The sequence below is a fragment of the Oncorhynchus tshawytscha genome, linkage group LG05 (assembly GCF_018296145.1).
Source record: "Oncorhynchus tshawytscha isolate Ot180627B linkage group LG05, Otsh_v2.0, whole genome shotgun sequence".
Lineage (NCBI taxonomy): Eukaryota > Metazoa > Chordata > Actinopteri > Salmoniformes > Salmonidae > Oncorhynchus > Oncorhynchus tshawytscha.
In genome coordinates this window covers 16,224,691-16,240,507 of record NC_056433.1, presented here as the reverse complement: position 1 = coordinate 16,240,507, position 15,817 = coordinate 16,224,691, and the positions used below count along the sequence as shown (strand labels likewise).

At 43.6% G+C, this 15,817-nt stretch overlaps 1 protein-coding gene across 6 annotated transcripts in view; it reads left to right on the top strand.

Moving 5' to 3' along the window:
* LOC112250011 (collagen alpha-1(XII) chain) overlaps positions 1-15,817 on the top strand; it is a 94,477-nt gene that overhangs the window by 30,140 nt on the left and 48,520 nt on the right. For 5 of the 6 annotated variants that reach the window (XM_024419800.2, XM_024419803.2, XM_024419804.2 and 2 more), the window contains 11 exons: positions 4,295-4,444; positions 4,643-4,762; positions 5,037-5,201; positions 6,549-6,695; positions 7,585-7,727; positions 8,903-9,035; positions 10,747-10,883; positions 13,871-14,000; positions 14,568-14,707; positions 15,334-15,466; positions 15,612-15,632. In XM_024419800.2, the coding sequence (XP_024275568.1) occupies positions 4,295-4,444; positions 4,643-4,762; positions 5,037-5,201; positions 6,549-6,695; positions 7,585-7,727; positions 8,903-9,035; positions 10,747-10,883; positions 13,871-14,000; positions 14,568-14,707; positions 15,334-15,466; positions 15,612-15,632 (1,419 nt within the window). The remainder of the gene's footprint in view (positions 1-4,294; positions 4,445-4,642; positions 4,763-5,036; positions 5,202-6,548; positions 6,696-7,584; positions 7,728-8,902; positions 9,036-10,746; positions 10,884-13,870; positions 14,001-14,567; positions 14,708-15,333; positions 15,467-15,611; positions 15,633-15,817) is intronic. The other variant, XM_024419801.2, reaches the window with a different exon arrangement.

Below are 15,817 nucleotides of genomic sequence, written 5' to 3'. Positions count from 1 at the left end.
TAACAGACTGCCCACCGCACCAGTCGGAGCAGAGCAAGGGATGTTGCAGTCCACCATGCACCCAGACCAGACCTTGGACGCACACGCACACACCATGGGCGTTCACCGCTGACACTAAAACTACTGCAGTAGTTTGGCCCTAGACTTTAATAATGACCAAGCTAGTGTGGTTATAGGGTGGAATTATTGTTTTTTTCTCCCTGGCTCAGAGGGTGGAATAGCCCTCGTGGTACTGTATATATGTATCCATAGTGACTGTATGTGGTAGAGCCAATTAGAACTAGGATGAAACCAGTGGTGGAAAAAGTATCCAATTGTCATACTTGAGTAAAAGTAAAGATACATTAATAGAAAATGACTCTAGTAAAAGTGGCCCAGTAAAATACTACTTGATTAAAAGTCTAAAAGTATTTGGTTTTAAATATACTTTATTATCAAAAGTAAATGTAATTGCTAAAATATACAAAAATAAAATATAAGTATATTCCTTATATTAAGCAAACCAGGCCGAACAATTTTTTCGATTTTTTAACAATTTGCTGATAGATGGGGGCACACTCCAACACTCAAACAAAGCATTTGTGTTTAGTGAGTCTGCCAGATCAGAGGCAGTAGGGATGTCCAGGGATGTTCTCTTGATAAGTGTGTGAATTGGAACATTTTCCTGTCCTGCTAAGCATTGAAAATGGAATGTGTCAGGGAAAATGGATGGAGTAAAAAGTACATTATTTTATTTAGGAATGTAGTGAAGTAAAAGTAAAAGTCCTAGAACATATAAATAGTGAAGTACAGATACCCCCCAAAAACGACTTAAATATTTTTACTTAAGTACTTTACACCACTGGATGACATTATAAACAGACTACAGAATGAATCACTCCTTTAAATGACCACATACTAGCCAGTCAACATAGATAGATGAATCTATTTGCTTTATAGATTTGCTTAATGTGACACTGTATCCTGTGATGCATTCTAAACAACAAAGTCAGTGTCATCTGTTTTTTATCAGATGCCTCTCAGACAGTGTACACTGTCTCAGTTGATGACATGTGGTTTTGTTGATGAACGTCTCTGAGACTTACACTACCGGTCCAAAGTCTTAGAACACCTTCTCATTCAAGGGTTTTTCTTTATTTTTTATTATTTTCTACATTGTAAAATAATAGTGAAGACATCAACATTAAGAAATAGCACATATAGTAACCAGAAAAATTCTAAACGTGGATTTTATATTTGAGATTCTTCAAATAGTCACCCGTTGCCTTGATGACAGCGTTGCACACTCTAGGCATTCTCTCAACCAGCTTCAACTGGAATAATTTTCCAACAGTCTTGAAGGAGTTCCAACATATACTGAGCACTTGTTGGCTGCTTTTCCTTCACTCTGCGGTCTGACTCATCCCAAACCATCTCAATTTGGTTGAGGTCGGGGGATTGTGGAAGCCAGGTCATCTGATGTAGCACTCCATCTCTCTCCTTCTTGGTAAAATAGCCCTTGCACAGCCTGGAAGTGTGTTGGGTCATAGTCCCACTAAGCGCAAACCAGATGGGATGGTGTATCGCTGCAGAATGCTGTGGTAGCCATTCTGGTTAAATGTGCCTTGAATTGTAAATAAATCACAGACAGTGTCACAAGCAAAGAACCCCCACACTATAACACCTCATCCTCCATGCTTTCCACTGGGAAATAAACATGTGGAGATCATCCGTTCACCCACACCACGTCTCACAAAGACACAGCGGTTGGAACCAAAAATCTCTAGTTTGGCCTCCAGATCAAAGGACAAACTTCCACCGGTCTAATGTCCATTCAATCAAATGTATTTATAAAGCCCTTTTTACATCAACTGATGTCACAAAGTGCTATACAGAAACCCAGCCTAAAACCCCAATCAGCAAGCAATGCAGATGTAGAAGCACGGTGTCTAGGAAAAACTCCCTATAAAGGCAGGAACCTAGGAAGAAACCTAGAGAGGAACCAGGCTCTGAGGGGTGGCCAGTCCTCTTGTGGCTGTGCCGGGTGGAGATTATAACACAACATGGCCAAGATGTTCAAACGTTCAAAGATGACCAGCAGGGACAAATAATAATCACAGTGGTTGTAGAGGGTGAAACAGGTCAGCACCTCAGGAGTAAATGTCAGTTGGCTTTTCATAGCCGAGCATTCAGAGTTAGAGACAGCAGGAGCGGTAGAGAGAGAGAGTCGAAAACAGCAGGTCCGGGACAAGGTAGCACGTCCGGTGAACAGTGCAGGGTTCTATAGCCGCAGGTCAAACAGTTGAAACTGGAGCAGCAGCACGACCAGTTGGACAGGGGACAGCAAGGAATCATCAGGCCAGGTAATCCTGAGGCATGGTCCTAGGGCTCAGGTCCTCCGAGAGAAGAGAAAGAGAAAAATAAAGAAAGAGAGAATTAAAAGGAGCATACTTAAATTCACACAGGACACCGGATAAGACAGGAGAAGTACTCCAGATATCACAGACTGACCCTAGCCCCCCTACACATAAACTATTGCAGCATAATTACTGGAGGCTGAGGCAGGACGGGCAGAAGACACTGTGGCTCCATCTCACTATACCCCTTGACAGGGCCAACCAGGCCCATTGCTTGTGTTTCTTGGCCCAATCAAGTCTCTTCTTCTTATTGGTGTCCTTTAGTAGTGGTTTCTTTGCAGCAATTCGACCACGAAGGCCTGATTCACGCAGTCTCCTCTGAACAATTGATGTTAAGATGTGTCTGTTACTTGAACTCTGTGAAGCATTTATTTGGGCTGCAATTTCTGACGCTGGTAACTCTAATGAACTTTTCCTCTGCAGCAGAGGTAACTCTGGGGGTCATCATGCGAGCTAGTTTCATCATTGCGCTTGATGGTTTTTGCGACTTCACTTGAAGAAACGTTCAAAGTTCTTGATATGTTCCGTATTGACTGACCTTCATGTCTTCAAGTAATGATGGACTGTTCCTTGGTTATTTGAGCTGTTCTTGACATAATATGGACTTGGTCTTTTACCAAATAGTGCTATCTTCTGTATACCCCCCTACCTTGTCACATCACAACTGATTGGCTCAAACACATTAAGAAATTCCTCAAATTCCACTAATTAGCTTTTTAAAAGGCACTCCTGTTAATTGAAATACATTCCAGGTGACTACCTCATGAAGCTGGTTGAGAGAATGCCAAGAGTGTGCAAAGCTGTCATCAAGGCAAAGGGTTTCTATTTGAAGTATCTCAAATATGACATATATTTAGATTTATTTAACGCTTTTTTGGTTACTACATGATTACATATGTGTTATTTTATAGTTTTGATGTCTTCACTATTATTCTACATGTAGAAAATAGTAGAAATAAAGAAAAACCCTTGAATGAGTAGGTGTTCTGAAACTTTTGACCAGTAGTGTACATTAAGCCTCCAGAAAAGTGCTTGTTTACCAGTGATATAACTCAAACACACTGGTCCATTACATAATCAGATATACATTTTACAAGGGGCGATCCCCCAAACGTCGTTAAGCATCTATTTTTCCATGTTTCAATAAAGAAAAGTGGGTAAATAATTGTTTTCTCTTCTAACCTTTTTTCAATTCACAGACACCGTGGCAGATTGCATAGCTCGGTGTCCAAACGACTCCGTGCATCTGGGTCTTTTTGCTCGGCTGCAGGACGAGCAAGCATCAACCCCCTTTCACCCCCACAGGTGTCTGGTGTAGCAAATAGCGAGCACAGCAGGAATTTGCAGTAACTCTGGGAAAGAGGAGTCTATCGTATATCATCTGTCAGCAGGGTCGGTCTAGTTGTTCAGGGCAGGGGACAAACCCAATGACTGCCCCACATACAGTACATCAAGAAGGCTGCAGGCCATAAAAAGGCCTGGAGGATGTACAACAGGATTGAAAACAGAAGAAGAAAAAGGCCAGAAGAAGACAAAAAATAACAAGACCCAAGGGGAAAACAAGAGTTCATCCCCTCTTCAAGAGAAGAGAAACATACTGCTGCAAAACGAGTTGTAGCAAAACATGTTTATTGTAGATAAAAACGTTCAATGTTAGTGTGTTATTGGGATTTTCGTGATGTCTTGCTGCTTGTTGTTCATCTCTGTGTTTGGTGTGCATATTTTGTTTGTGCATGTCTGTCTGAAAGTGTTTATATTATTCTGTTGTTCTTTGGCACTCTTCTCGCCCCTTCTGACACACATCCTCTCATTTATCACACTACATGGACTGTACACATCCGAGGGGTGTCCATGGTATCAGGACTCCCTCTCACGGCCTTCTCCTCCACTCCTTACAGAGGCCAAGTGTAAGAGCCAGGCCAAGGCTGACATCATCCTGCTGGTCGATGGCTCATGGAGTATTGGCCGTCTCAACTTCAAAACCATCCGAGCCTTCATCGCTCGCATTGTTGGTGTATTTGACATCAGCCCTGAGAGAGTCATGATCGGTAATCATTCTTTTGATCAAATCCCATTGTTGATGTGTAATGTGGCATAGGTTCATCACCCAGCCCATCTCTTTAATCACCCATTTCATCACCCATCTCTTTAAGTTTGGTCTGGACTTGGTACTGGAAATGGAAATGCATATTGGATTCTGCTCAATCACGCTGGTGTCATACTGTGGTTGTATTTGTTCTCTCCAGGTATGGTTCAGTACAGTGGAGACCCCAAGACTGAGTGGCATCTGAATGCCCACCCAACCCGTGACGGGCTGCTCAAAGCTGTGGCTGACCTGCCCTACAAAGGGGGAAACACCATGACAGGTGACATATCATGAAATAAAGGGCCAACTGCAAACTGTCAATTTTTTAACTTAAAGATGCACTCTCAAACTTGTGTCTAATTTCAGCCAGTAGTACTACGTCATCCATTGCGTATGATATGTTACGTCCTTTTTGTTTTTGCGATTCATATGATATGTTACGAATCCAATTCTGACTATATTTTGTGGATTTGTTGTGCTTAAGATCCTGGAGTGCATCTTTAACTGAAGTCAACTTAACGTAACATGAAACGTTCTCTCTAATGTCTCTGTAGGTATGGCCTTGAACTACATCCTCCAGAACAACTTCAAGCCCAACGTGGGACTGCGTAAAGACGCACGCAAGATCGGTGTGCTCATCACTGACGGCAAGTCGCAGGATGAGATTATCACCAACTCCCAGGTGCTGAGGGACGAAAACATTGAGCTCTACGCCATCGGTGAGTGACCCTCCTAGTGTATAACCGAACAACATTGCATGTTTCAGTTAACCATCAAAGTTTGTGATCATGTCAAACAAGGCAACAGTAAACTTTTCATCCGCCAAGAATGATGCAGCGCCCCCTTTCGGCCAATCAGTGTAATTTTGCAAGTCGCATAATTCACCCATATTTAATTCAAATCGGGCCAGTGGTGTCTGAGATATTGTGTGTGACTAAGTTGATTACTATAGTGCCCCCCTTGGGCCAATCAGTGTAATTTTGTAAATTCTGGATTTCTATGGTAAGCTGCATCATTCATCATTCACCCATTCACCGAAGCAGGTAGCCTAGTGGTTAGAGCGTTGGACTAGTAACCGAAAGGTTGCTAGATCAAATCCCACAGCTGGTAAGGTTAAAAACTGAGTTTGCGTTCTGCCCCTGAACAAGGCAATTAACCCACTATTAATGAAAGTAAGAATTTATTCTTAACTGACTTGCCTAGTTAAATAAAGGATAAAAAAAATTTAAGTTAAAAATAAATTGAGCCAGTGGTGTCTAAGATATCGTGTGGGTAAACATATCCCTGAGTATGTGTGCCAAATTTCATCACTCAAACAGATCAAGAGATATAAACATGTGCGTATTATAGCGCCACTGTGTGGTCGATATGAATGTTCTTGCATAGGTTGAGTCTTGACAGTGTTTGCAACATATGTACCAAATTTTGTTACAATATGAATTTCCTTGACTGATTTATATGCATTAATGTGCCAGATCCCAACCACATGAACGTTTATTGGTCAATAGCGGCCATGTTGTTTTAGGTAGTGGTCTGAAAATTATTACGTTGACAGTTTCGTGCAGATCGGTCATACGGTGCTAGAGGAGGAGCGTTTGAAGTGTTTTCCACAAAATGTTAAATGCCTGCAATTCCATCATGGCGGACCTTAGGGGAGAGGGACCTATGTACGGAATTTCATGACAGGTCAAATGGGGTGAGGGGCGTTACCTTTCAGAGTTAGCATTTTCGATTGCTTGTTATAGCGCCACCATCTGGCCCATCAGTGTAATTTTGTAAATGCCAGATCACTATGGCAAGACGCATCATTCACCCATGTTTTGTCAAAATTGGGCTAGTGGTGTCTGAGATATTGCGTGTGATGAACGTGCAAATGTATGCACTTACTAATGGACACAGACAGATCCACAGTCCTCTCATCAATTTCATTGTGGGGGACAATGAAAATAGACATTTTATAATAAACAGATTTTTGTGTTGTGATTGTATCATAAACAGAGGACAGTTGAGTCTATTTTGTCATGATCCCAACAGAAGTAAATATTGTGGTGTTATGTGGTTTCTAGGTGTGAAGAACGCTGATGAGAATGAGTTGAGGTCCATTGCCTCAGACCCAGATGAGATTCACATGTACAATGTGAATGACTTCTCCTTTCTGCTGGATATAGTGGATGAGCTCACCATCAACCTCTGTAACAGTGTGAAGGGTCCAGGTAAGCCTTATCTCTCTCTCTCTCTCTCTCTCTCTCTCTCTCTCTCTCTCTCTCTCTCTTTCAAATCACAGTAAGCTAGTTCTTTGTACGCTGGGTATTGCACTTGGTACAGCATTTAGGGGTTTAGTGGTATTTCTAATCTAAGACAGCATCAGATGGCAAGGAAAATGCATTAAAAAGCCATTTAACCTCTAAGCCAGAAAAAGCTGTACTGATATCTCCCATCAGTTGAATACATGGATTAGCATAGCAGGTGGAGAATAGCAATAAGAACAGCATGATTTATGAGATGAGCCAATGAAAAGACAGAACAAATGCCAACACGTGTGGATATTGCCTCGAAACTGTCACTAGTTTGCCGAACACACTTGATAAATTTAGTTTATTGACTTAAGTTAGATAAGGTCCAACCAGTTGATGGAAACTTTTGTTTTTTGGACACACTCTTGTCCTTCAATCAAATTTATGAGGAGACAAAATAGTGATTTACTCCATGGGGATGGAAACTTTCTCACAAAAAAGTATTTTTTCAAAATGGTGAAATATAGAAATGCAGGTTCGCATTTATTGTAATATATCTTGTCATAAAATCTGATTTTGAACCTAACCTTAACCCTAAACTTAAATTAAGACCAAAAAGCAAATGTTTGTTTTCATAAATTTTTACGATATAGACAATTTTGATTTTGCAGCTGGCCCAGCTACCGGAAATTGCTTGGTTCTGCCTCCAAGGCAAGATTCATGACAATAAATGTCAACTTGCTATATAAACTGCCCTAACAGCCCTGTGTCGGTGAGGCTGAGGTGAAAGGGACATATTTGTGGTTGGAGAATTGAGTATGAGAAATATTTGACGTGTCTGCTCACATTCCCTCTGCTCTTCGACCAGGAGGAGGCTTGGAGCCGCCTACTAACCTAGTGACTTCTGAGGTGACCCACCACTCGTTCCGTGCCACCTGGACAGGGCCCGAAGGTCCAGTGGAAAAGTATCGCATCGAATACATGTCCGTGGCGGGAGGAATCACTGAACAGGTATCCTATAGCCTATAGTACTGTACCTCCCTTCAACTCAATCACCTCACCTCTTCAAGGTCATAGCATTATAAGAGCATCAGCTATTCATCGTCACACCTGGTTTGGATTTGACAGAGAATTGGCTGAATGATTCCTTTTGGTCTGAATTCCTTTCTCAGACCTCCATGGTTCATCTTGCCATGAGGTGATCTGGTTACTATGGCAGCGGTCTAATTTTAGCCTGTTTATCCAGGAGTTTCTGGTGTAGGAACTGCCCTATATGCAGCCTCGCTGGAGATTTCACAGTTATCAAGTGTATCCAGTGTAAAAATGTTGCTTAAATCCACCTAGTTCCCATCTTCGATCCATTTCTTGTGGATCTGATTCAGTCAGATTAAGCTCAAGTTATCCTGCGCTCTTCTCAGCATTGAGAAGTGGACTACAGTGGCTGAGGCAGACCTGCTTTCAGTTACACTTACTGTAACCTTCTGTCACTTATGTCCTCATAAATACAGGACTGGGTCTATTCCTTGCATTGTGTTTTCATTGGCCCTGGTCAAGGGTTTGGGTGGTTCTAGTGAGCCCTGTCTGAAAGCAAGACCAAAGACTTTCCACCAGGCCCCAACCTTGGCCCAGTGTTGTCCGGTTTTGGCCGGGGTAGGCCGGTATTGTAAATAAGGATTTGTTCTTAACTGACTTGCCTAGTTAAATAAAGGTTAATAAAAAAAATAAAAAACCTTAGACCAGACCCAGTTAGTTTAGACTTCTTGCATAACTCCTCCTGCTGGAATGAGAATCCTGGCCTTCCAACCATTCTCCTTCATCTTTATTGCTTGCATTGGAACCCTAAACACTTATTCACACAAATAAATCAGATTTCACTTTCAATTTGCTGATATGTGGTCCTTTCTTTTGGATATCCCTCTGAAACATAGAAGCGAGAGTACGTGTTCTAGAAGATGTCAGCTTTGTTTTGAGTTTCCTAAACGTGTGCCGTATTAGGAACATTTTATTTGGACTTGCTGTAATTACAATATTATCCCATGACGAATTTGAAACTCCTTGGCAGACAGCAGTACAGAGGGGTGACTTGGGGTCACCGTCTATCTTCTGGTCTACCTCCTGTTTAAAATACTTGGATTTTGAGCTTGGGGTTTCCTGCGTAACGACCATGCCCTTTTCTCTCTCTTTAGATCATTGTCGATGGGACGGTCACCACTGTGGTCCTGACCAAGCTGACACCTCTGACCGAGTACGTGGTCAACGTTTTCTCCGTGACTGGAGAAGAGACCAGCGCAGAGCCACTGAAGGGCACTGAAACCACCTGTAAGCACTGCAGCTGTTCTGCTCCCTCGCCTCCTCTCCTCTTCTCCTTTCTGTTTGTCTTCCTCTTCGTCGGTTTCCTCACACAACCTCATCCCAATTACCCAGAGTAAACCTTGAAGTCACCTCCTATAAAGGTGTCCAGGTTCAGCCAATCCAATATCCTTATTTGGATGTCGAATTATGTAAGAAGAGCTACAGTGATAGACAGGAAGTGTATTGAGATGAGTTTCACAACGATGGTATTCGGTTGCTCTCAGGGGTACAGAGATGGTTCAAAGGAAACTTTAATGTGGGGATAGCAGCTTTGATGACTTCCACTCTTGTGGGAGCGCATCTGTTTCATTACGGTACACAATGCTGAAATAAACAACATCCCCTGCCAATCCATGCTCATTAAGCTGTTTTAAATGGGTTAGACACGGATGGAACTTGTTTATATTGCTCTTGTAGGCCTATTAAACAAGGTCATTTACACAACCAGGGATATATTGGGTCTGATTGGTGGCAGTAAAGTGTTAAACAACAATAAGTTCCCATAGGGTTTCCCATTGGAAAATGCAGAAATTAGGTTCCTTATGGGGAGAATAACCATCATCCTCTCCTTCTTGGCTTCATTAAGAGTGTCTTAAGAAAACTGACATAATTCCACATGATGGTTAAGTACACAGGGCTTAGATTTTTATGGTGGACGTTATAAGATATTTCTCACTGTCATAAAGCATTGTTATTGTTTTGTAGGCCGCAACTTAGATACCACAACAGTAGTGTTAGTTCACTTGTGGTTTCCTTTATTTGTCATTTTAAACTAGCACTGTGAGTAGGATCATCATGCTTCTGTCATAAACACAGAGGCTGGATGTGATTTGGGTGTCTGGGTTGTGTTGTGGAGGTCCGTAGACTAGTAGTTAGGTGGTAACTGTGGTTGAGGATGTCTACACTAGTAGTTAGGTGGTAACTGTGTTTGAGGATGACTCTACACTAGTAGTTAGGTGGTAACTGTGGTTGAGGATGTCTACACTAGTAGTTAGGTGGTAACTGTGGTTGAGGATGTCTACACTAGTAGTTAGGTGGTAACTGTGGTTGAGGATGTCTCTACACTAGTAGTTAGGTGGTAACTGTGGTTGAGGATGTCTCTACACTAGTAGTTATGTCTCTACACTAGTAGTTAGGAAATTGGTAACTGTGGTTGAGGATGTCTCTACACTAGTAGTTAGGTGGTAACTGTGGTTGAGGATGTCTACACTAGTAGTTAGGTGGTAACTGTGGTTGAGGATGTCTCTACACTAGTAGTTAGGTGGTAACTGTGGTTGAGGATGTCTCTACACTAGTAGTTAGGTGGTAACTGTGGTTGAGGATGTCTCTACACTAGTAGTTAGGTGGTAACTGTGGTTGAGGATGTCTCTACACTAGTAGTTAGGTGGTAACTGTGGTTGAGGATGTCTCTACACTAGTAGTTAGGTGGTAACTGTGGTTGAGGATGTCTCTACACTCCCACCCCCTTTCTGTCTCTGTCTCTCGCTCTCTCTTTATCTCACTCTCTGTCACTCTCTCTCATTCTCTCTCTCTTTCTCTCCCTCTTTCTCTCCCTCTCTAAAACTGTTTTCCCTCACAATACCAATGGTTATAAGACCCACTCACTTTCATTCCCCTGCCCCCCTCTCACACTCTCCTTTCTCCCTCTCTTTCCCTTTCTGTCATTCTTCTTCCCCAGTACCCTTGCCACTATCGGGTAAGCTGCATATCACTGCTGTCACCCATAGCACCATGAAGCTCAGATGGGACGCATCCCCGGGGAAAGTCCTCAAGTACATCATCACCTACAAGCCAGAGGACGGAGAGCTCAAAGAGGTGACACTATCTAACACCAAACATTTACAAACTGGTGTCATTGGGAAAGTGGTAGTGAAGAACTCTGTTACTTCTGTGTCCCAAATGGCACCCTGTTCCCTCCAGAGTGCACTACTTTTGACCAGAGCCATATGGACTATAATGTAGATTTCCGCCTAAATAGACATACCCAAAAGTAATTATTTATCATGAGAGGGCCATAAACAATACCTAGTAATGCTTACGCCGCCAGAAATATTAAAATCTCACCTTTCTAGTAAAAATAGTTGTACATTTTTGAGGTGTAGTCACTTTTGAGGACACAAGCTCACGTACATAGTACAAATATGATAAAAATATATATTTCCTTTTCAACAAAAGTGGGGATTAGGGTTTGAAATAATTGAAACGCTTTCTAAATATAGTAACAATCAAATTATAAACGACTTATCTAATATTTAACCTTTCTTAAATAATAAATAGATATGATCATACTTAGTGAGTGTACAAAATTGCCACCATTTCATGGTGACTGAGCATTTTCTGCCCAGCATCCCCTGAGCAATGCCCAGACACCATTCAAATCCCTGCTGACTCATTACAACTTCAGCTTTAAGCACGGGGTGCTGTGACCAAGAAAAAGTGGTCTTGAAATTATTCATTATTTTTTCATGTTGAGAGCACTAAGTCTATCTGAGAACATCAAAGTGAGATACTCACTTTCATATGTTTCATATGCATTATTGTAAGTGAAGCTGCAAGATTCATCACCAGGAGAGTTGGATCCTTTGTCTGGATAGGCCAGAAAATGTGACTTTTCGCTGCTTATGCTCACATACTGCATATCAGATGAGAGCGAAGAACGGCATGCGAAGCGGGACAACCAGCGCTGTCACAAAGTGCACAACAATTGATGTTGCGCCGTTCACTGAGCGCCCTGTACACAAAAATGTTGGTTGGAAATGGTCCAGAACTGCTCAAAGTCCCCTAAATAGGGGACAGAGTTTATTAAGGGAAAGTCACAAGTCATTGATGTCACAGGGTGTTATATTAGCTGCACATACAGTAGACTGCGATCTTGACTCCATGGGCAGGCTTGGCCAGGACGACATGCTGAAAGAAGCATACTGGCACCCCAGTACCTCAGCACCCCAGTATCCCAGTAACTCAGCACCCCAGTACCCCAGTATCCCAGCACCCCAGTACCTCAGCACCCCAGTATCCCAGTACCACAGCACCCCAGTATCCCAGTACCTCAGCATCCCAGCACCCAGCATCCCAGCACCCCAGTATCCCAGTACCTCAGCACCCCAGTACCTCAGCATCCCAGCACCCCAGTACCTCAGCACCCCAGTACCTCAGCATCCCAGCACCCCAGTACCTCAGCACCCCAGTATCCCAGTACCTCAGCACCCCAGTATCCCAGTACCTCAGCACCACAGCACCCCAGTATCCCAGTACCTCAGCATCCCAGCACCTCAGTATCCCAGTACCTCAGCACCCCAGTACCTCAGCATCCCAGCACCCCAGTATCCCAGTACCTCAGCACCCCAGTACCTCAGCACCCCAGTACCTCAGCATCCCAGCACCCAGTACCTCAGCACCCCAGTATCCCAGTACCTCAGCACCCCAGTACCTCAGCACCCCAGTACCTCAGCATCTCAGCACCCCAGTACCTCAGCACCCCAGTATCCCAGTACCTCAGCACCCCAGTACCTCAGAACCCCAGCACCCAAGTACCTCAGAACCCCAGTACCTCAGCACCCCAGTACCCCAGCACCCCAGTGTCCCCGCACCCCAGTACTTCAGCACCCCAGCATCCCAGCACCCCAGCATCCCAGTACCCCAGCACCTCAAGGATACTGGATACTGGATACATCTCCACCACAGGAGTACTGGATACATCTCCACCACAGGAGTCATGGATACATCTCCACCACAGGAGTACTGGATACATCTCCACCACAGGAGTACTGGATACACCTCTACCACAGGAGTACTGGATACATCTCTACCACAGGAGTACTGGATACATCTCTACCACAGGAGTACTGAATACATCTCTACCACAGGAGTACTGGATACATGTCCATCACAGGAGTACTGGATACATCTCTACCACAGGAGTACTGAATACATCTCTACCACAGGAGTACTGGATACATGTCCATCACAGGAGTACTGGATACATCTCTACCACAGGAGTACTGGATACATCTCTACCACAGGAGTACTGGATACATCTCTACCACAGGAGTACTGGATACATCTCCACCACAGGAGGTTGGTGGCACTTTAATTGGGGAGGATGGGCTCATGTCATTGGCTGGAGCGGAATTAGTGGAATGGTATCAAATACATCACATGGTTTCCATGTGTTTGATGCCACTCTATTCGCTCTGTTCCAGACATTATTATGAGCATCCTCCCCTCAGCAGCCTCCACTGATCCCTACCCAGATCCTCTCATGGAGCATCTGCAGACTGCTGTCTCCAAAGGAGCCTCTCTCTGTGGACTTATGTTCTAAGGTCTATTCCTCTGCGTTGATATTGGAGAACTATCTCTGTTATGGATACCTTTTCTTTATTTTTTTTCTTGAAGTTCGAAGTGGAAACTGAGGTAAGACATTTCTCAGCATTTCTGCTGGAAGCTTTTTGACTTCAAGAGTTTTTCCTACCATCAAATATCCTCTGGAATTACAAATATAGCCTCAATACTTTTTTTTAAGGACACGGCATATTATTCATATGGCTTTTCTCAAATGCTCTGATGACATTTAGAAATAAAAAGGAAACTTGGAGGGGGAGAAAACAACTCCCAACGTTTTATTGGTTAACATCAATGTTCAAAATACTACAGTTGTCAAGATTTAGCTGTAAATTCAATAGTAATACCACAAATCATAGTTTATGTAGTAGTGCTAGTTCATGCCAGTTCTTCAGCAAAAATAATATTGTTAATTGTTTGTTGTTCCTAAAATCGTTATCCGTTTATCTCTTTTCTGTCAGGTTGAAGTCAATGGAGTTATAACATCCCTGCCTCTTGCCAACCTCATCTCTCAATCTGAGTACGATGTTGCTGTCACCCCAGTTTACGATGCAGGTGTTGGAAACCCAATGCTTGGACAAGCCATTACAGGTAAACAACCGTTTGTATGATTTATCATTTGGTGGCTGATGAACTGTAGACTAGATATATGAGTGTATCTTGATGGTGACGGTTGAGTCTGCAGGCCTTCCTTGGATTTTGCCTGTTCCTCAGTCATTCGTCTTTCTAGATGAAGCCCAAACATCAAGTCACTGTTCCCAGAGACTGTATGTATGTGTGTGTGTGTGTGTGTGTGTGTGTGTGTGTGTGTGTGTGTGTGAGAGTCTAGTTAATTATATATGGGCCTACAAACTTTGTGTGTTTGTGTGCGAGTCTGCTATCGCTCACTGCATGGGGCCTTGTTCATCATTAATCCCAGATGATTTGAAGAAATGTGGTTTTCCATACACACAGACACATGCACGCACACACGCACACACACACACACTCAAAACCCGTTTGTTGGCCATTTATCTATAATATGGACTCACAGCTAAAATGTTCCTCACATGGTTCGCAGCCCCTCTGACGAACGAAATGGCCTTGCCTCATCTCTCAGGACTTCCTCATAATAATCATAATAATCTCCCTCTCTCACATCTCCGTCCATGTGTACAGATGTTGTTCCTGCCCCGCAGAACCTGAAGTTGTCCGAGGTGACCCAGACCTCGTTCAGGGCCACATGGGAACACGGGGCCCCTGACGTGGCCCTCTACCGAATCGGCTGGACCAAGAAGGGAGAGAACAACTTCCAATATGTATGTTGATCTACTCCAGCCGATGGTGTTTGGTGATTCTGGTCTATTTACTGCTATGGAGTGGACTGGGACTGTTTATACTCTCTTTCTCTCCCTGTCTCTATCTCTCCCTCTCTCACCCTCTCTCTCCCCCTCTCGCCCTCTCTCTCTGTCCCTCTCCCCTCTCTCTCTCTCTCTCTGTCTCTATCTCGCCCCCTCTCTCTGTCTCTATCTCTCCCCCTCTCTCCTTCTCTCTCTGTCTCTATCTCTCCATCTCTCGCCCTCTCTCTCTCCCCCTCTCTCCCTCGCTCTCTGTCTCCCTCTCTCTCTGTCTCTCTCTCTCCCTCTCTCACCCTCTCTCTCTCCCCTCTCTCCCTCGCTCTCACTCTGTCTTTCTATCTCTCCTTCTGTCTCTGTTTATTTGTTTCTCTATCTCTCTCTCTTTCTCTCTTTCTCTCTATCTCTCTCTCAATCTCTTCCCTCTCTTTGTCTCCCTCTCTCTATCTCTCCCTCTCTCTGTCTCCCTCTCCCTTTCTGTCTCCCTCTCTCTTTGTCTCCCTCTTTCTCCATCTCGTTCTGCCCACCACTCTCTCTCTCACTGTCCCCCTCTACCTGTTCCCCCTCTCTCTCACCATCCATCTCTCCAGGCTATCCTGAACAGTGATGAAACGTCCCATTATCTGGAGAACCTGGACCCGGACACCCTGTATGATGTCACCGTCACGGCCATCTACCCAGACGAGTCAGAGAGCGAGGACCTGATTGGCAGCCAGCGCACATGTAGGTTCACCCTTCTGTTCTTCTCCTCTCTCATTCTCCTATCAGTTACATTCATGTTTTACATTTAGATCACAGATGTGGTCCACAGCGTATTGAAATAACCTTGTTCTTTCCCTGTTGTTCTCATGACGTTCTCTTTTTCCAGTGTTAAAGATGACTACAGCTGGTATGTTATTTGAAACGGAGAAGGACATTGTCATTGAAATGTTCATGATTATGATTATAATGGTAATGCGAATGATAATTAAAGTGTTGTTGATGGAAAACACACTTTTATAAAATACATCTGCATGTGCATTGCTGTGCCTTGAAAGAGCTGCAAATGCAAAAGTGTGACTACTGACCCGGCAG